At 35.8% G+C, this 21,985-nt stretch overlaps 1 protein-coding gene across 2 annotated transcripts in view; it reads left to right on the top strand.

Moving 5' to 3' along the window:
* Window positions 1–21,985, top strand: part of EFCAB8 (EF-hand calcium binding domain 8) — a 157,618-nt gene that overhangs the window by 44,282 nt on the left and 91,351 nt on the right. For both annotated transcript variants that reach the window (XM_074292737.1, XM_074292736.1), the window contains exons 7-12: window positions 187–325; window positions 9,600–9,705; window positions 10,864–10,948; window positions 12,877–13,025; window positions 16,437–16,513; window positions 16,894–17,021. In XM_074292737.1, coding sequence (XP_074148838.1) covers window positions 187–325; window positions 9,600–9,705; window positions 10,864–10,948; window positions 12,877–13,025; window positions 16,437–16,513; window positions 16,894–17,021 — 684 coding nt within the window. The remainder of the gene's footprint in view (window positions 1–186; window positions 326–9,599; window positions 9,706–10,863; window positions 10,949–12,876; window positions 13,026–16,436; window positions 16,514–16,893; window positions 17,022–21,985) is intronic.

The following is a 21,985-nucleotide window of genomic DNA, read 5'->3' as shown; positions in this document are numbered from 1 at the left end:
ACTGTGAAGGACCTTTACAAAAATAGTTGGATTTCTTTTTTTTCTCTCTCACATGACCCTTCTCCTCACCCCCCAAAATCCTCTCCCTTTCATTTCTTCTTATTTTTATTATTCTTATTTCTCATTATTAGTTATTTCTTTTTTTCATTCCCTCTTCTTTCTTTTTTAATCTATTTTCTCATCCAGGAATCATGGACATGAGATTGTGAAGTTGCAATTCTTAGCCAGTCAGTTTCAGGGATCATCTGGGCGCTTCCTTACTGTTACCAAAGATGGGATCCTTCAGTTCTGGGATGAATCCTTCATGCTGCTTCAGACAGTTCATGTAATTTACTTCAGTACAATTCAACAAGCTTTTATTAAATGTCTCCAATGAACAAGTCACTGTGCTTGAGTCACAGGAACAAAACTGAAACAATCCTTTCTCTGAAGGAGCTTGTATCCTGTTGGGGGTGTACGTAGGGTAGGGGCCAATCTGTATAAAAATAGGCATGAAAACATCTAATTTAAAGAAGGAGTGGAGCACTCACTATGGGGAGGATCAGGAAGGTGGCTTCCCTCTTGAGGGAAGAGAAGGATGAGAGGAGAGAATAGGGACAAAATGCTTTCCAGACATAGGGAATAGCTTATCACAATATATAAAGGCAGGGAATAAAGAATCAATTTCAGAGAAGCCAAGAAAGAAAAGGGTATAAATAGTGATTTTTTTGTTGTTCAGTCTTTTCAGTGTTGTCTGACTCTTTGTGACCCCATTTGGGATTTTCTTAGTAAAGATAACTGGAGTGCTTTGCCATCTACTTCTCCAGCTCATTTTACAAATGAGACAATGACTTGCACAGGATCACAATAAATAGGAAGTGTCTGAGGCCAGATTTGAAATCAGGAAGATGAGTCTCTGATTTCAGGCCCAGCACTTTATCCAATTGTGCCTCCTAGCTTCTCATATGTTATGCCCATACCATAAATGCTAATAGTTAGCATTTATATAGCCCTTTGTTTGTAGAGTTCCTTAGAAATATTATTTCACTTGATCATCACAACAATCCTGGGAAGTAGGTGCTATTATAATCCATATTTTACAAGTAAGGAAATTGAGGCAGATAGACATTAAGTAGCTTTCTTACTGTATGAGGTTGAACTTGAACTCAGATCATTCTGATTCTGGTTCCAGAACTCTCTTCACTTCACTACCTAGCTACCTAGAAGGTTGGAGTGGTGCAGAATGTCAGACTGCAGAGAGATCAAGGAGAGAGTATTGGGAAAAGACAGCATCAGCAACTTTGGGGAAAATTGTTTCAGCTGAATGGTGGGTTCAGGAGTCAGATTTTAAAGTTCTATGTAGTGGTTCTTGAAGTCAAAGGTAAGGAAAAAGAGGATAAGAAAAGAGGAATTTTGAGGTATGGGGTAATGGTGATAGGGAGCTCATGGCAGATAGTTTTGATTTTCTCTGCAAAACTGGGGATAAGGTTATTTGCTGGGGGTTTAAGAAAAGAGGGTTTTAGACCACTGAGAGCTGTGTGCTAGAGAAGAAGATTCATGTCTGTGTCCTATTTGTGTTGAGCAAACCAGGGGCCATTAGAGAACTAGGTAGTTCAACTCAACAAATAACAAATCAATAATTAAAAATGAAGATTTATTCATTTAATTTATTGTTAGGTAGCTAGGGGGCAGAGTGGATACAGTGCTAGGCCTTCCAGACCTGAGTTCAAATGTGCTGGACACTTAATTTCTGTTTGACCCCAGGGCAAATCACTTAACATCTGTATTTGGCTTAATTTCCTTAAGTGTAAAATGGGGATAATAACAGCATCTACCTCACACAGTTGTCAAGATCAAAGGAGGTAATATTTATAAAGTGCTTACCATGCCTGGCCCATATTAGGCTCTATATAAATGCTTATCCCTTTTTCTTCCCTTTCTTATTAAGTGACTGTTTATACAATTGGTGATATAAAGGCAAAAGCAAGACAATCTTTGCATTCAAGGAAATTATATTCTACTTGGGGGGAGAGGGAATATAGCATATATGTGGATAATAAATAGAATTAGGTGATAATGACTTGAATTAATATGACAGCCATTCATATTGAAAGACATGTATTAAGAGTAGAATTGCATTGGAGATAGAATCAATAAGATTTGGCAGTTGATTAGATGGGAAAGGGGGTAAGGGAGAAGTAAAATAAACCTAAATGCTTTTAAGAATCATAGAATCATATAAGTTTAAGAGCTGGCAGGGATCTGATACTACCAAGTTTAACTCCCTCTTTTTATGGATGAGGAAAATGAGCCCTGGAGAGATGACTTGCTCAAGGTTTTGACTTTACTAACTAGGCAGAATTTGAATTCAAACCTTTTGACTCCAAGACCAGTGTTTTTCCCATCGTACTATTCTGCTCCTTGATAGTGATGCCCTCTAAATTTTTTTTTTTTTTGCTGTGGAAGAGGACCAATTATATCATGGGATGATGTCTTACTTGTGATTTGGATTTAAGTGAGGCAGAATTTTGCAAAATTGTCAGTCTCACTTTGAAGGAAGACTAGAGGAGGGAAAATTTTGGGGTGTGGAAGATAATTTCTATTTGAGCATAGAATCACAAATGAATGAATCATATTCATATTTTTATGATTCATTCATAGTTACAATAATAGAGTCTGACAGTGTTTAATATACAGTCTCCATAGTTGTGGTTCTATCTGATAGAAACTGAAGAGCTAATATAAAGATGATACAGATTAGTATGTTCAACTCTCAACTTTCATCGAGTTTTTTCCTGAATTTTAGCCTGTGGCAACAGAGGCAAACATTTAGGGAAATAGGGATGTTTGCCAGTGGCAAACATATAGGAGTATGGGAAGAAAACCAATGGTTCTTTAGAGATGGAACATTTATATTATATATTTGTGAACATGATTAGGCCTTATGCAAAGCATAATACATTGAGAAGAGTTTTACAGTGATTTCTGTTAAGTATTCCTGGGAATATCCTTTCAGGACTGGAAGGGAATCAATGTCATCACTCTACATTTAGGGAGGAAATTGAGTTCTATAGAAGCCAGTCTAAATTTTTGTGACATGTCCTAACAGAATTGGGATTAGCATGGGCTAAAACTTTTAGTATGCTGTAGGAGCATATCTTCTGCTTCTCTTCTTTCTATGGAAGGTTCTGGAAAGAAGGAACTCTTAAGCGGTCAGAACTCCTTTTCTCTATTGCCTTACATGGAATCCTCACTGCGTACCTTGGGCACAGAGGGGAAGTAGTAGAGCATAAGTGAGTACTGTTTCAAGATCAGTCCTTGGAATTCTTCTTGATGGTACATTTTGGTTTTTTTCGAAAATAAGAAACATTGTTTTTAATTAACCAACAAACATTTATAAGATACTCATTATGTAACTAGCATTGTACTAGATATTGGAGAAGATACAAAAGAAATAAAAAATAGGATCCCTGTTCTCAGGATGCTTATCACTTAGTTGAATTGCTGAACCAAAAAGAAAACTTTAAGTTTCTTATGAGAACCTGAACTTAGTCTCGCACACTAGATAAAAGTGACAAGCATGACGATAGAGTGACCTTGCCTGTTTCTGTACTTCTGCTTACTTGGGCATCACACCTGTCAGGTGCTTCTACAGATAAAATCAGTTATTGTTCCTTTAAAATGCTGACCCTGGAAGGTCCCCTTAAGCTCATTCCCATCATTGTATACATCCTATATCCATTCCCATTATTGTATGCACCATGTTATTCCCACCATTATATAGATCCCAAGCCCATTCCCATCATTGTATGTATCTGGTTATTGCTTTAGGCTGTGAGAAATAGAATTTTTTTGGTACAATAGCTATCTGATGACCTAACTGAATTCTTTTTGCTTCTGTATCACCTGCTTGCTTTGCTAGTTCCAATCCTATATAAACACTGTGCCTCAGTCACTCTGGATTGAATAATTTGAATGATAGTCCCATTGGTCAGCTATTTTATTAAACTCTCTACATTAAAAGATTAAAACCCAATCTCTGTCTTGCCTCAGTTTCTCTGGCATTATAGAATAGAGAATAAACACTAATAGATGACATAGTTTGTTCCTGCTTATTTCTTGCCACTCCTTTCTCCCTTACCTGCTTCCCTTCCTTTCCACTTTTTCTGCTAATATTAACACTGCCTTATTAATAGTCTTCAAAAACTGCTTTTATTATAGAGTTCTCCTGTTCCAGGGCTTATTGTAACTCTGTTACTCATCATATTAAAAAAAGTAATTGGATAAACAACATATCTTCAACCATTTTAGACAATTCTACTTTCCCAGTCTTGTTTTTTTATCTTCCAGTACTGGGTCCTTAAGTGGGCTTCCACATTTTGCCTCATTTAGGCTTTGCCCATTATTACCCTGATGCTTTTGCTTATGCTATTTCCCACCCTTGGAATGATCTATTGCTATCCCTTTGTGTAGTGTTTAGCCTAGCTCTCTGGAGGATCTTGGGACCAGCCTTGATCTTAGTGCAAGAGGCAAGAGAGCCACTTGACGGTCAAAAATGGAATATCTCTATTTCTAGTCCTTTCAGCCCTTAAATACTTCAGTATGATTACATCATTATAGCACACTAAATATGTGTGAATTAGAGAACCATTACATCACCATACTAAGTACTAAGTATATGTGAAGTAGAGAACCATCATCTCATTAATCACATTGAGTTAACACCCTGCTCTAAGTATCTTTGCTTCAAGTATACTTTTCTCAGAGTTCCCCAATATCTGCAGTCCTCTACATCTTTGTGTATCCAAATCCTATATTTGGTGTCCAGAGACTTATATGCCTGAAGTCTTCCTTTGAAAAATTTTTCTTCTTATTAATTGAACAAACACCAAATAAAATATATACATGAGAATTGATAATGAGGATTATATATGCAAATATCTATTAAATACAACTTGCTTTTTCTTTTAAGTATATAGTAAATTTAATATATTAATTTCAAAGTTGTCTTGTTCATCTTTGTTTTGTTCAGAAATTTCTTCCGTGCATTAAAGAACATAAGTAACCCTCTTATTTCTTTTTATTTTGGATAAATGCTAACTGTTCTCCCCCACTAGAAAAAAAAAAAAAAAAAAGAATCTGTTGTAACAAATTTGCAGAACCAACCAAAATAAACCACACTTTGGCTAGATTTGAAAAGCATGATTTTTTTCATTTTTCACCTTGAAACCATCATGTCTCAGGCACTTGGTGGCATGTTTCATCATGGTCTTTTGCAGTCAATTTCATTAATCAAATTTCTTTAAGTTTTTCAAAATTATTTTTTGAATGAATTTTGAATGAATGAAAAATCATTAAGCTCACATTACTTCACATTCTATTAACCATCTTTGTCTTGTAGGCATGAATATCTGTCCTTACTTCCATTTTAGGGAACTATATATCAGTTTTGGCCATTGCTATTGGAAAGGGAGTATGGGTCAATTCCACTATGATTCTACTCCTGATTCCCAAGCCCCCAAACCAAAATACCTCTTCTGAATCATTGTTCTCTTATCTGTAGTATCTGCATTAGAATATAAATTCCTCAACAGCAGAACTACTTGATTTTTATATTTGTATTCTCCTTGCTCTGGGAGATGGGGTGGAGACATAAATACTTTTGCATTTATTAATTATTGAACTGTAATGGGGACCTCGATTGTTCTTCTGGGTACTTCCTCTTCTTGAAGGTCCACCCTGATTAGCTCCTTTTCCCGCTTCTCCCTAATTTATTTCAGAGCTTCTAGGGGAGGAGATATGCAAGATATGAACAGGAATGAGGCAGGTTGGGAAGATAGCAACTCTTTGATTTGCTGGATATCACATAACTATTGGTTGGTATATGAACCTCAGTCTTTTAATCTTGCTACCTCCTAATACTGAAATGCATTAGTGAAGTTCTAAGGCAAAACCCAGGTGAATTTTTTCTAATGAATATAATTGCTCCTTAATTGGTTGTGCATTTGTATTCTGGTATTTTCAGTCTTGGCAGGCTGGAGAGGAGTAAACCTGTACTATGATGAGTTGGAGACCTCATTGGGCAGTACGAAAAATACTAGATGACAGGAGACTTAGGTCTTGTCCTACACAGTGACTTCCAGTGAGACCTTGGGCAGGTGACTCTCTAACTCTTTAAATTTCACTTCTATAAAAGGATGGATTATTGTATTAGATAGTCTCTATGGTCTTTTCCATGTTTAACAGTTGTGACTTTATGTGATTTTAAAAAATGGTACAATGGTCAAGAGCTGGCCTTGAGGACCATGGTTTAAATCCTGATAATTTCCTAATCTCTAAAATGGGGATAACAACATCATCAACTTCCAAAGCTGTAAGGATCAAATGAGATAGTATATGTAAAGAATTTTATAATCCTGAATGGAGTTATAGAAAATGTTAGTTTTTTTAAAAAAATACTATAAAGGATAGTATTAGCCTCAAAGTCAAAAAGATCTGGATTCAGGTACTAACAGGTATATAATCTTGGGCAAATAAATACCTTAACTTTTCAGTACATCAGACAACTCTACCTGATTTGCCCATATGTGAATACAAAACACAGAACTAATAAGTAACTGAAAAATGGGGTGGAGACAGCAGAGTATACTATATGGAGTTTAATCACACTTAGTAGTTCAATGATCCTAAGCAAGTGACTTAAATTCTTGGTGTTCCAGACAATTCACTAACATTTATCTGCTGAGTTATAGGCAGATTGTCATTAACCTAGTAAAGTATTCTCTTAAGAGAGTCAGTTACTTCTCTTTGTCTCAGTTTTCTTTTTTTTTTTTTTTTCCCTGAGGCTGGGGTTAAGTGACTTGCCCAGGGTCACACAACTAGGAAGTGTTAAATGTCTGAGACCAGATTTGAACTCGGGTCCTCCTGAATTCAAGGCTGGTGCTCTATCCACTGCGCCACCTAGCTGCCCCCTGTCTCAGTGTTCTTATATGGAGAATGGGGATAATTATAGCATCTATCTTTCAGGGTGGTTGTGATAATAAAATGAAATAGCATACATATATATGTATGTATAGGAGATATATATAAAGATTATTCTTTATGATGATCCTATATGTAAAGAGGTACTAAAGGTGCTAGCTAGTTGGTTGATGTTGGTAGGAAAAAGTACCCTCAAGCTGATGAAATTACCTTTAAATCCTGCTGTAAATGTATAATTACACATTCATAATGCTGTTGTATGCTTAGATTATAATTCTTAAATGTCCCCTGATTTGTGAACAGGCTTTGGTTATTGGCAAACTTGTACTACACTATGAGACCATTCTGCCAAATGTCCTTATTTCTTAAAACCTATATATTTAGAAGACAAACTCCATGTTTTCCTTTTCCCGGTGTCATATTCCTTCCGTCCCTGACTCTTGTTTTGTAGGCTCCATAGTCCCCCAGTGAGAACTCCATGGAAGCAGAGGTCAATGTTACCAGGTTAACAGTATGGTTTGTTTTGAGGAACACTGATAGGTAAAGGATTATTGTGTACTGGATAAGAGTTTACTTTCCAGTGGCAAAATTTACTTTCTAGGAATAGATCTTTAAAAGTTATAATATGGCTCTTCAGGTATTCTTCTTGAACTTTATTCTAAGGGATTTACTTGTTTGAAATAACCTAAGAACCTTGTTACATAGTTGCCTTGTGGCCAAGATCCCAAGATTAGCATCATAATGAGACTCTTGTGAATTGGTTGGTGATAGGAGGAATGGTGACTAAAGAAGGCAGATTGATTGGTGTTGTAGAAAAAACATGGAGTTTGGAGTCAGAGGACCTAGATTTTCATTAAAAAAAAAAACAAACAAAAAAACTTAAATTGATGAGTTTTGTTTTTATATTGCAAACATTTACAAAAGTTCCCTACTCTGTTTCTTATAACAATATAAAATAAAACTGGCAAAAAATTTCTTCATCTGAAATTATATGTAACATTGCATCCTGACTAAACCCCATGTTTCAGGCCCTTCCAATGCCACCTATTTTCCCCCCAAGGTAATTGGTGTCAGCTGGTTCAAGTATGTGAGGTCCTCCTGACTTCAAGACCAGTTCTATATCAACTATGCCACCTACCTGTCCCTGAATATTTTTTAAAGTGCTTTTTAACATTTTTTTTTCTTAAAATTTTGGGTTTTTCCTTTCTTTTCTGCCCCTTCCCCAAACTACTGAGAAGGTAAGTAATACATCAATTATGCATGAGAAATCATGCAAAATATTTTTGAATTTAAAAAAGAAAGAAAAATAAAGTGAAAAATTATACTTCAGTTGCCTCAGAGTTCATCAGTTCTTTCTCTGAAGTAGTTTTTTTCATCTTGAGTCCTTTGGCATTGTCTTGAATCAATGTATTGATATCAGAGCAGCTAGTCTTTCATAGTTGGTCAGCATCACAATATTGCTGTCACTGTGAATAATAATCTTCTGGTTCTGCTCATTTCACTCTATCAGTTCATGTAGGTCTTTCCATGCTTTTCTGAAACTATGCCTCTTGCCATTTCTTATAGCACAGTAGTACTCCATTACAATCATATATGCCACATCTTGATCAGCCATTATCTAATTGATAAGCATCTTCTCAATTTCGAATTCTTTGCCACCACAAAAAGCTGCTATAAATAATTTTGTAAATATAGGCCCTTTCTCTTTTTCTTTCATCCCTTTGGGGTACAAACCTAGTTGTGGCAAAGTACTTTTTAAATGAATAGAAATCCATTTTCTATATCTACCTCACCTTATTCAAAGGAGGGGGATAAGGAAGGAGGGAGAGGGAGGGAGATAATGTGAGTGACAGAGACACAGACACATACACAGAGAGAAACAGAAAAAAAAGAAAAACAAATTCCTTGTAGCAAATAGACATAATCAAGCAAAACAAATTCTCTCATTGAATGTATATAAAATATTAATGGCTTATTCTTCATTATAAAATCTGTTTTTTTTTTCCAGTAGGAGGTACATAGTATGTTTCATCATTGATCCTTTAAAATCATGAATGGTTGTAGTATTGATCATAGTTCTTAAAACTTTCAAAATTTAACTTTATATTAGTTTTGTTCCTGTATGAATTATGTTCCTAACTCTACTCATTTTATCCTTTATCAATTTATACATATCTTCAAAATTGTTCATTTTTATAATATCAATGTTGTTTTTGTGGTTCTGTTCATTTCACATGGTATCAATTCATACAAGTCTTTCCACATCTCTCTGAAATCATTTGTTCTTGCAGCATAGTAGTATCCTATAACATTCATATGTTAAAACTTAATCAATCATTCTTCAATCCCAGGTTTTTATGTCAATTCTGTCATTGACATCTGTGTGATTTTGGGCGAGTCAATTTAATCCTTTGGGTTCCAATATCTTACCTCTAAGGAAGATGAATTAGATGGCCCCTAAGGTCCCTTATAGCTTTACATATAGGATTCTATGACCCTGTGATCAAGGTTGGATCCTGTCCTTGACATTACTCCTTCCCCTCTCTGGGTCTCAGTTTCTCATCTGTAAAATGAGTTGGATTATGATTTTTTTTTTAATGGGCATGCTACCCAGTGTTCATTGTTCTCTCCTCTGTTAGCTGGACCAGACACATCGGCGCCATCACCAGCAGATATGGGTCAACGACATGGTATGTCTGGCTAATATCAACTTGATAGCCATTGCATCCACGGACCAGGATTTAGGTAAGAAGGGGAAGGGCAATGTTGAAGCAGACTTAATCCTTTCTTCAGAGGCTCTAGGAGACCTCCCTTTGTCTAGGAAGGTCATTTATTATTAAATATTTTTTGAGACTCATGCAGGATAGATAGCATTGTACTGGGGGTTTAGCAATACAGATATAATCCCATTAAAATGACCTACATTAGAGAGGTCTGGGTTCTTGCTTTAGGTTCCACTGCTAACTATATGTTCCTGGAGGGAAGAATTGGGAATCTAGCTTCAGGAATTATAGAAGGAAAATTTCAGTTTAATTTAGGAAGATATTCCAAAAAATAAGCCATTCAAAAATAAGCTGCCCCATTTGGTAATAAGCTCCCTATCACTAGAGATGTTTAAACAGAAATTATTTGTTGGTAACACAGTCCTTGAAGTTAATTAGAAGGACAGGCATTGAAATAGGGGCAATGCAGAGAAATGAAAAAATCCCCAGATTTGTCAGAAGACCCCAGTTCAAGTTCTGATTCTGATACTTATTAGCTTGTAATGTTTGAAAGTTCTTTAAAAAGCTTCTGTAAAATGGTCATGATAATAATTGTTTTATCTCAGAGGGTTGATGTGCTTTTTATCAATCTGGAAAGAGTTTTCCTTAAGTTTGGAGGGGGAGGACCTAGAATTCATCTTGGCTTTGCCACTTCCTAGCTGTGGACCTGCGATGAGTTTTGAGGCTTCAGTTTTTCTAGTTTTTTTTTTTTTTTTTTTTTTTTTCTGAGACAGTTGGGGTTATGTGACTTGTCCAGGATCACACAGCTAGGAAATGTGTCTGAGATCAGATTTGAACTCGGGTCCTCCTGAATTCAGGGCTGGTGCTCTATCTACTGCACCACCTACCTGCACCAGTTTTTTCCAACTTTGAAGTTATATGGTAGAATTAGAGGATTTCTAAGGACCTTTCCAACTCTAAATCTAGCTTTGTACTGTGTCTTTAAATGCCATGTGAGGTCTTCTTTAGCTCTTTTTCATGATTCTGGGTGATGAAAATAGGAGTTTAGGCTGAGGTTGGTGGCCAGTTTTCAGTTTTGTGCCCTGAGTTTTATGCTAGAGATTGAGGTGGGCAATATGGACAATGGAAAATAACTGGGTTTGGGTTTACTCACCAACATTTTTTTTTTATTCTTCCCCAGAATTCTTTGATATTTCTGGAAACAAATGCCAAAAGACTTTTATCTTTGTTGACCTGGACAGCTGTGCTGTGGTTATGGATTACTGGTGAGTCTGGCCAAAGGCCCATCCTGGGTATTACTGAGAGAAGCTAACTGGTTTCTCAGTAGCTAGGTGATGCTATCCATACCTGGAAAAAGGAAAACTCATCCTCCTGAGTTCAAATCTGGCTTCAGACAATTTATTGTGTGACCCTGGGCAAGTCACTTAACCCTATTTGCCTCAGTTTCCTCATCTATAAAATGAGCTGGAGAAGGAAATGGCAAAGCACTCTAGTATCTTTACCAAGAAAACTTCAAATGGGGTCATGAAAAGTTACACACAACTGAAAATGACTGAATAACAAAACCAAAACAAAACTGGTTTTTGGCCTTGCATATCTTCTCTAGTAACCCAGTGAAATGGCCATATTTATTTTCTTTTCTTTTTGCTGAGGTAATTGGGGTTAAGTGACTTGTCACACAGCTAGGAAGTGTTGTGTTTTGAGACCAGATTTGAACTCAGGTCTTCAGGCCTGGTACACTATCTACTACAAATGACCATATTTCTTTATACTTTAATTAAGGCTTCAATATCTATCAATAGAGTCTAGGGCTCTATTTCATGTTTCTTCATGTTTCTACAGACATAGGTCAGGCTTAGATATATAGTAGAGGAAGGATTTAGAGTTAGTGTTGCTGAGGAGTTATTCTGGATTGTCCCAAGTATATTGGATTAAATCCCTTATGGTTATAGTCTCCTTCCCAGGACCCCTACATCTATCTTGCTACTTAGGTATATTGCTATTTAGGATTTATTTATAAGGCAATAATAAATATAAAATTGATTCTTGTTACAAGGGACAGAAAAGGAAGATTGCAAAAATGTTATCTGCTCAATTTATTACTTTCTAAGTCTCTCTAGCTTGGCCCAATGCTTCATTGTCAGCCATGATATTCAAGACTTTGGACTTCTGGTCTAATGGAAAGTATAATGGCTCTTGGCTTAGAAGACCTAGCTTCAAATCCTATCCCCTGTTCAAAGTACTGTCAAAGATAGCTTTTTTTTTTTAAAAGGAAAAGAACCCTTCTCTGGCATCTTCCTTTTATGTTTGTCTTTCCAACATCACCATGGCTTTGGGAATTCCTTTTGAAAGGGTAAAATCAGTGCATATGAAACCCTGATATCAAACAAATACTAAAGCAAAGTACATTTGACATCAAAGAATTATAGATTTAGAATTGGAAGAGAGACTTTAAAAATTATTCTAATCCCTTATTTTTCCATATAAGGAAATTGAAGCTCAGAGAAATTAAATGACTTGTCCAAAGTTGTATAAGTAATAAGTGACAGAGCTGGGATTCCAACTCCTACCCATGTCTCTCAAGTCTGGCTCTCTTTCTGAGTAAGGGTTAAAAGAGGAATAACTTGCTTCATAATTTTGGGCAAGTTGCTTCCTTCCTGTCTATGATCTTATTTCAAAGATAAGACTAATTAGGGGATTTTTAAGTTCTTTTTCAGAGAGGTTCATAAATTTAGAGTTAGAAGGAATCTTACAAGTTCCAAATTTTAAAGGTGAGGAAACTCAGTTCCAGAAAAGAAAAGTGGTGTGCCTAAAATTACACAGGTATGGTGGCAGAGAGAGGATTTCAATACATCATACTTGCCACTCTACTTTCTATGCTTCTATAAGGACACTACAAGCTAAAGTTGTCTGTCCATTTGAAACTAAACTCATCAGTGATCCCTTCTGTGCTCTCCCACTCTTCTATCCAGTTTTAAAAAAAATTATTCTTCACTCAGATAGCCTACAATTTTGGTCTGATATGAAGTCTTTCTGGCCTCGGTTGCTAGGTCCATGGTGATAAGTGGAGACACTAAGTATAGCATTCATAGTAGCCTTCCTCATTCCAAAGATGGAATGTTTGGTAGCAGGACAGAAGCAGTAGCATTTCAGGGACTGATTTCCTCTTCTGTTTCCTCTCTCCCCTTCCCAGGACAGACCAACATAAAGCCGTGTTTTGTGTTGGTGATACAAAGGGCAATGTCTTCATCTTTGTCTCTGATGATATTGCAGAGTCTGGATTGTTTCACCCATATATCTTCCAGACCAAAGCAAGGATTGATCTCCGGAGACCAGAATCAGGTTAGACCTAGATGCATCAGGAATACCCTGGCTTTTAAAATTTCTCTAGTGAGACCAGACAAACTCATGATTTGATTTTCTTTGCATTAAACATCACCCTCTCCAACATTCATTTTATTTTTATTTAAATTTTTTATAGCTATCATTTTTATGTCACTTTCATTTCCTAAATAGATCTTCCAACTCACAAAGAATCATTCCTCATAAAAGTAAAAAAGGAAGAGAAAAAAAACCAATCCAACAAAACTAAATCATCAAGCAATTCCACATTCAACACTAACCAATATATTAACCAATGTTCCTCATTTCTACAAGAAATAATGAGAGTGGAGTTGGGATGGGGAGAAGCTTTATTTCTATATCTCGTTTTTGGTCATTATAACTACACAGTGTTCAATTTTGAATTTTTCTTGTTCTTTCCATTTATATTGTTGCAGTTATATATATATATATATTATATAATATGTATTTTTATATACTATATATATGTATGCATACATATATATTTTTTCTTGGTTCTGCTTATTTTACTTTACATCTGTTTATATTAAGTCTTTCCATTGTTGCCTTTATTCCTCGATTATCATTTCTTACAGTGTAATAATGTTCTACCACATTCAAGTATCATAATTTGTTTAGCTTTTGCCCAATAAATGGACTTCAGCTTTGTTTCAAGTTCTTTGCTGTTACAGAGAGTTCATTAGCTCTTTTAAATGCCTTTAGGATGGACAAGACTTATGAATGGCTTATGATATATCAGGCGGACTCATTTTAGTCCTACTCTCAGGAAATCTGAGTTCCAGCTCTGATACTAGCACTAGTTAGATATGTGATTATAGACAATTTACTTTCCTACTATGGTTTTAAATTTTTTGTCAAATTGTGATAATCAAGACAATAGATTTAGAGCTGGAAAGGTGTCTTTGTAGTATATTTAAAGGACTATAGAAAAATGAGATACATTATTACCATTGCAAATATCCCTCTACTCATATCTAGATTTGCAGTATGTCTGTAGTGCTTCACAGAAAGACAAGAAATGGATGATTGTTTTTCTGTTTGCAGTATGTCTGTAGTACTTCACAGAAAGACAAGAAATGGATGATTGCTTTTCTGCCTTTCCTATTGCTTAGAATCTGTTACTATCCCTCTTTTACTCCTCTACCTGACCCTTACAACCTTTTAAGATTTCCTTTAGGAGAACTAACTTTTTGTAGGTTAGCCCAACCTTACTAAATGTATGGGGAAAGATGTAAGGGGAGTATAGTTTGTTGAGTTTTTTTTTTCAGGACAGCTTTCCACATTTGGTGTCCAACTGCCATCCAACTCTCACTTGTGCTTTCAAGAAGCTGTAATATGCACAACAGTCACACTGCAGTAAAGCCATCAGTAATTGATAGGCCTCAAACCTGTTGGTGGGTTAGACTTAATGTCAACAGATTAGAGGCTTCTCTGTGTGAGAAGAATTTGTTGCTAACTTAGAGGGAAAGCTAAGCCAACACACAGTTGGCAATAGTGGAGCAGAAAAGGAGTGGGCAGCACCACATTTACTTATCTGGGCTACTTATGAATAATAGAATTGATTTGATGAAAATGGTGGGTAAATTAAAAACCAATAAATGAAAAACAAGAACTCCATAGAATTTACCAGCAGCATAGTTTGTCGGTCTATAAGAAGTAAAGTGCAAGATAAGTTTAGAAAGATAGCTCTTGCATAGATGACCATCTTCCATTTGAAAGATTAGCATATTAATTTTGTTGGCAACTACTGAGAGACATTCCTCCCCCACCCCCAACACACCCTGTATTGTCCAGGATAACCTAGTTCCTTTTTTCTTTATGTAAGTGGACAGTGGAGGCATCCTCAATTTCCTGGCATATATATAGACCCAGTCAGTTTATATATGAAGAGTGGACTCCTTGCTTTGTAAATCTCTACTAAAAATAAAGTGCTATTCCACTTGGCACTTTGCCACATGAGAGGCAACTAATCTTATTCACAACTTCCGTTGGAAGTTTTGCTAAAGAGGGATTGACTTTAACCTGAGGTATTTGATCAATGGCGTTAGCATTGACTAATGATAGTCTGTTGAGAACACTATGGAAGTGTTTAGTCCATCTCTCTAGGATCATGTACTTATCATTGATTTCATCAGCACTGAGTAGTTGAAATACAACATAAATCTTTGTCCCATAAATAGCCTTCAAGGAATCACAAAAGTGCTTTGGATTATTACTATCAGCATAAAACTGAATTTCATCTACCTTCTTACTGCATCTCTCTAAAGGGTGAGGATCAGTTGATGATAGTGTTTACTGCCCTCCAACTTCAGGAGCAATGCTAGGATCAGAACAGAGGTCTGTACACAATGACCAAGGCCTTTGGTATACTATTAGTTGTGAGGACTTGTAGAAAATTGTCAAACTTTGGTTGTTCAGAGAATTTCATCAGCATTGTTTATTTCAAGATAGCATGCTTGTCTTGATTCTGGTTATCTGAGAATGCTCTTGCACTTTCCCAGTTACCAATGAAATGAAACAAGTTTGCCTATTTGCTCTCATGCTTTTTGTCATGATTTTTTTTAAAGCAATGTTGTAAATTGCTTTCAATAAGGAAGAAAATGGCATCAAGATCAGCTACCACCCTGATAGTAAATGATTTAACTTAAAAAAGCTACAAGCTAAGACCAAATTGGTACAGTTGGTACAGATTTTTTAAAATTTATTTTTTATTTTTTTCAGTCCATTATGTATGCAATGCAGCCTTTCAGGCTGAGAGTCACAAAGTATGGATTGATTTTTTTTTTTTACTACTTATGCTAATTTTGGTATAATAATTAACATCAAGAAAACACTGGCTTAAGGGGATTAAAAATGTTATAACAAATTAGTATTGTGGAAAAGGCAAGCTGCTCTCCACAGCTAGTTAGAACTGTTACAGTAGAATGCTAATAATTATATAATTCAGTAACTAAATGTGATTACTAAACCTAGGATACCAAAGCAGAGGCCCTCCACAACCTTACTTTTCAGAGATCCTCTTTTGGTTCTACTTGTCTGTAAAACCTTCCTTTATCCTCTTATCTGAGGTCATTCTCTTTCACTTCTTAGCATAGTGCATATCATTTAGTAAGCACTTAATAAACATTCTTTGATTGACTGGCTGACCCTACTTCACATTTTACATTTTTTCTGTATGTGTCATTGTTCCTCTTTCCATGGATAGAATGTAAGTTGTGTGAGGGCAGGAGTCTATGCAGTTTTTAATCTTTGTATTTTAGTGCCACACAGAATCTTGTCCATAGTGGGAGTTTAATAAAATATTTTCTGAATTTATAAAATTGGAAAGATTTGATGATGTATAAAGAAAAAGTAATTAATACTAGACTTTGTTTTTGACTTATTTTTTAGGCTCTTCTTATATCAAAATTTCTATGCAGAGTCTTTTAAATAAAAAGTCTAAAATTCATAGAAGTTATCGATTGAAGGTAAGTTTTCCCTCCCATTGACTAGATTTGTATTGTAGATAGGAGTCAGAGGAGAAAATAATGCCTATTCTATCCAGATAGGTTGGAGGCTAAAATGTGGGACTTTTAAAAGTAGGGAAAACACTTCAAAATAATAATTAGCAACTATCTTTGGTTAAAATATACCATACTGATTGACTAACTGAGGGTTATTGGATTGAGACTTTGTTTTTTTTATGGCTGACTATACCGAGATAATCTCTAAGGATGCTGTGAGTGTGAAGCATAGGTAGAATATAAAATGCCGTGGGGATCCAGAATGTATGTATTCCTCAGGCCATGGGTCAGTATGAGTTTAGTTTTGTTTTGTCTTTTCTTCTACTGTCTGTTTTCTTCCCTAGGCAATTCACGCCAACTGGTGTCAACAGATCAAGTTCATCCCCCAGCTGAATCTGGTGGCCTCTTGCTCAGCCATTGATAGTACAGCTATGGTCTTGACAGTTGTGCCAACTAGAACTGATCATCTGAAGTAAACCCAAACTTTGTCTCCTTTAACAGTTCAACAAACATCTGCTAATAAGCTCCTGTTTTTTTTTTTTTTTTCTTTTTCTGTAGAACACTGTTTTGGGCTCTGGCATTCTAAGATGTTCTTATCCTCAAGGAATTTGCAATCTATTGGGGATTGAATAGCCTGGAATAGGATATATAACATAAATAAGTTTGATATAAGATAGGAAGTGAGAGATGTAAAGAGCTAGAAAAAAAATCCTCTAGCAAAATTGAGAGATTATCTTCACCTAAAAGGATAAGGGAAGAATTTGTGGAAGAGATATCCTCTTCTGGCCCTCAAAAGAAAAGGTTTCCAATGGGGGAAATAAGGAGAGAACTTTGGGAATGGCTTCCATGAACACAGGAGAGAAAAGAGTGAACTCATTGAGCAGGTAGTAGCCCAGTTTTGCTGAGACATTGGGTGAATGATGTATTATAATATGAAAGGTCAGATTATTTGTTGTTGTGTTATGTTTTCTTGGCAAAGATACTGGAGTTATTAACCATTTCTTTCTTCAGCTCATTTTACAGATGAGGAAGTTGAGACAAGTAGAATTTAGTGACTTGTTCAGGGTCACTCAGCTAATAAGTGTCTGAGACCAGATTTGAAATCAGGAAGTTGAGTTTTCCAAATTCCAAGTGCATTGCTCTCTCCACTGCACCTCCTAATAGCCCCAAAGTCAGGTTATGGAAGGATTTAAATGCCAATAGTTTGAGAAAGTCACATTTGTCTTTGTTTCTCTTTAGAGTAAAGGTTCTTCACCTTTTTTTTTGTGTCATGGATCCCTTCTCAAAAATATTTTTAAATAAACATAAAATAAAATATATAGAATTGCAGAGGGAACTAGTTATAGTAAAGTAGAGCGATCAAAATATTAAAAAAGCAAATTGTGCACCACTGGTTAAGAAATCTTCCTCCAAACTTGACTCTGTGGTAACCTTGAGATTTTGTAGTCCTATTCTTGTTTTCTCTTCTTTTTTGTTATTTTTGTGAATCTTGGGGGGCATGAAGTTTTGGAAAAAGGATTTGTGGAAGGCTGATAGTGTTGGTGTGTGGCAGGAGTTTTTTCTTAGGTTTTACATCCCATAGTAGGAACAGAGAAGATGTGTCTACCCAATCCATAGGACTATGTGTACTTACTTGCTAGTAATTCCAAGAACCTGGGCATAGGTTACTTATAAAAACCAGGAGAGGGAGAACTAGGGTTGGTCAACTAGTTGAGGTGATTCAAAGAGACTAATTTCTGATATTGACTTTCCTATTTGTTTTTATAAATGGTATTTCCTTGGATAAGAAAATTGCTTTCCTTATTATAGAATTAGGGAAACCAGGACATGATCCTCTGAAATCCTTTGGGTTTGAGACCTTTCATCAAATGGAAAACCTGTGGATGTTACTCAACTATGGCCAGTCAGCCATTAGTTTGCACTAATGAATAATACCTCATATATGTAGGGGATCTTGAAAAATTGTCTCATGTCTATTACTCATTTGAGCTTCACAATGCTCCTGTGAGGTAGGCATTATTATTCCCATTTTTCAGACAGATGAAGATGCTGAAATTCAGAGACACTCATCAACTTTCCCAAGGACAGCTAGTTAGAAGCTGGCTTGGGATAGGAACTAAGGTCCACTGTTCTTTCTGTTACACTAGGTTACTCTTATAAAAAGGGAAAATAACCTTATACTATCTTTGTTATGGGATTGTTGTGAAAACCTTATTTAACCATAAAACACCATCCAGAGTCAGCTCTTATTTTTTTTTATCCATTTGACAGACATTATTACATTTAATGGGCTTTAATATCTCAGAAGATCTCTTCCTATTTTAAGATCTTTAGAAACATTGATACACATGTGACCAAATTTGAAATGAATTGAAAGGAAAAATCATTGGTGACTTTTAAAAATCAGTGTCATAATTAATCTTGGGTGCATTGTAGAATATGAGCCAGTAGGTGGTAGTATTAAGCTTTAAATGGCCTGCAGTGGTCTGTGTTGGAATGTAATGCAGTGGGACTGACTCAAATTCTAGATCTGTTCTCTCTGCCTGCTAGTTTGCTTTCCAAAGGGCACAGAGTGTGATAGGGCTGGAGATTGTTAGATCAACAAACATTTAGCAAAATTAGTAATTTAAGTTTAGTCAAACTAGTAATTAAATAAAATTAGTAATCATAATAGTTATTATATTGGTCTAAATCTGTGATTTCACACTTAAATATGTAGATAGAATTCCCAATGAGAAAACTCCAATTCAGTTGAGTTCTTCCTCTGTAGTGTATAGATTCTTAGTCTTAGCGAATTGCTTGGGGACATGTAGCAGAGGGAAGACCCAGGTTCTCTACTGTCTAAGGTCAGTTCTCTACCTACTAAGTATCACTGCTTCTAAAGTATTATTTCTGTTTTCCAGAAAGGCACTTCAGAAACATGAAGTGACAATGTAGCTGAGATTTAAATCTAAGTCTTCTAATTCCAAAGCTTGATGTTACTTTTATTAAATCAGGATGTTTCTCTGTCACATGCTTAGTAGATATGGTCCCTCCTTTTGCTAAGGGGAATGCCATGGTTACTGCCCTTAATGACTTTATAATTTAGTAGGGAGTAATAAGATATAAGCACAACTATAATATGAATTAGGATAATATAAGAGTAGATAAGAAAGCTATAAAATTCATATGAGGGAAGGATTTTTTCTAGTTGGGAATCATCATGGAAACATGGATCCAGAGTTGTAGGGGATCTTAAACATCTAGTTCAACCCTTTATCAGTGAGAAAACTGAGACCCTGAAAGGTTAAATGACTAGTCAGAGCAGGGTCCATAAAATAATAAATAAATAAATAACAATTACTTACTGATTGATTATTAATATATTTAATTAAATAATAAAATAGTAAACATTCTTAAGTACCTACTGTATGCTGGAGGTACAAATATAGTTCTGATGATATAGACATTGCTCTCAAGAAGCTTTTAGTCTAATGGGGGAAAGAAAAATACACAGGAACTATGATAAGAGGAGGAATGGGATATATGTAAAGGAAGAGGCAATGACAGTGTTATGAGAAATGAAAATAGGTAGAGTATGTTATACCCTTCTAGGTTTGGATTAGGATGGGGTGGGGCACAGGTCAAGATTAGATGATAGCATCTGAATTGGGCTTTAGGAAAAGTGAGGAAGGGCTTCAAGGTAATAAGGCTGATGGTGATTTACATTGGGAGGTTACATTCTAGTGATAGTGGAAGTGATGAGACCGATGACATCACTGAGGAAAAGAATGTTGAAGAGGAGAGCTGAGAACCCTGAAAAGACACAGAACCGGGGCAACCCATGGGGCAAGATGGTTGTGATATCTCAGAAACCAAGAGAGAAAAGTTTTATGAAAAAGAGTTTGTTTTCAGTGAAAAAGGCTACAATGGCCAAGGTAAGGATTGAAGGAAGGCTTTTCCTCTTGGAAATGAAGGGAATCCTTAGGGAATGTTTGAGATAAGTAGAAGTTACTGAAACTCTCATAGATTAAGAAAGGACAGAGTTGGGTGAGGGCAGAGGATAGAGTTGGAAGCCACAGCTATAAGTAACTCACCCTTGGAGTTTTACAGTGGAAATGAGAAGAAAACTAGGATTGAAGCTAAACTAGTAGGGTCAAGTGAATGTTTGTGGGACTTTAGAAAGGATTGAAGAACTTGTTCATATTTGTAAACTGAATCATTGAGGGGTAAGAAAGTAATAATGGTAATGAGAGAAGAAATAACTAAAATTTTTCTTTATTATTGTTTTCTTGAAAAATATTACAAACATGATAATTTCTATATACAAAGAAGAAAAGAGATTTTTATATGAAACCGTATTGTAGATAGTTTGAGTTGTGAGTTTTGTTTTTGTTTTTTAAAACTGATTCTTCCCATCTCACCCAGGTTGGAAATGTTATAGCCACTCATGGGCCTGCCAGATCAGATTGCATTGTCACAGGAGTTTTGACCTCCATTTTCCCAATGTGGACCAGTTTACTCTTCCTTAGCTTCATTCTGCCCTTCCTCTCTATCTCCCAAAATTGATGCCTGATTTAGTATAGAAATCTGATTGACTGCAGTTTAGAACTCATGCCACCAGCCTTAGCTTCCCAGTACAGGAGTTTTTTTCTAAAGTATATATTAAATTTAATATATTTCCAAAGCTGTCTTGTCTGCCTGTGCCATTTTCTGACCTTCCTTTGCCTTTTCTTTTCTGCATAGTTTAAAAACAGTTTCATTGATGTTTTCTTCTTTCTTTTGAGAGAGGATACAATTGAAGGGAAAAATTGTCTAAGCAGATGGAAAAAGATTAGATGGAGATAGAGAGGGTCTAAATCTAAAGATCTACACCTTTTCCTCTGTTATATAGCAAAAGAGAAGAAAGATAAGTATTGAAACAGGCATTTTGAGATGATGAAGAAAGTTTCAGTCTTCAGTAAAAATAGGAGTCATGGACTTTTCAACTGGTGGGACTTCATGGGAAAGAAAGATTTTAGTAGGCAGAGAAGGAAGAAGGGAAAGTCCAGGTATGTATATGTACATGCGCAAATGTGATGGAGTGAACAAAAAAGCATGAAGGCATGAGTAATCAGGATGAGATGAGAGAATCTGAATATCTCAGTTTAGCTGAAATGTGTAGTATGTGTAGTATGTGAGAGCATGGTAAAAGGGTGACATTGAAGGATTTTTTTCTATGTCAAGCAAGTGTTTACGGGATCCCTGTTTTATTCAATATTCTATGCTAATTTCTCTTCCCAGTCACTTCCATGAAATAACACCACCTCTATGGAGTACCCTTTCCTCCTAAATAGAAACTAAATGTTTTCTTCTCCTTGAATCTTACATGATACGTTGTGTTCCATTATATATTACAATATAGTTATAATGAAATAGTGTAATTTTTGTATATGTATAATATATAACTTCTTTTGC

The sequence above is a fragment of the Sminthopsis crassicaudata genome, chromosome 2 (assembly GCF_048593235.1).
Source record: "Sminthopsis crassicaudata isolate SCR6 chromosome 2, ASM4859323v1, whole genome shotgun sequence".
Taxonomy (NCBI): Eukaryota; Metazoa; Chordata; class Mammalia; order Dasyuromorphia; family Dasyuridae; genus Sminthopsis; species Sminthopsis crassicaudata.
Note: the sequence above shows the minus strand (reverse complement) of the source record. Positions and strands in the feature narration are given on the sequence as shown.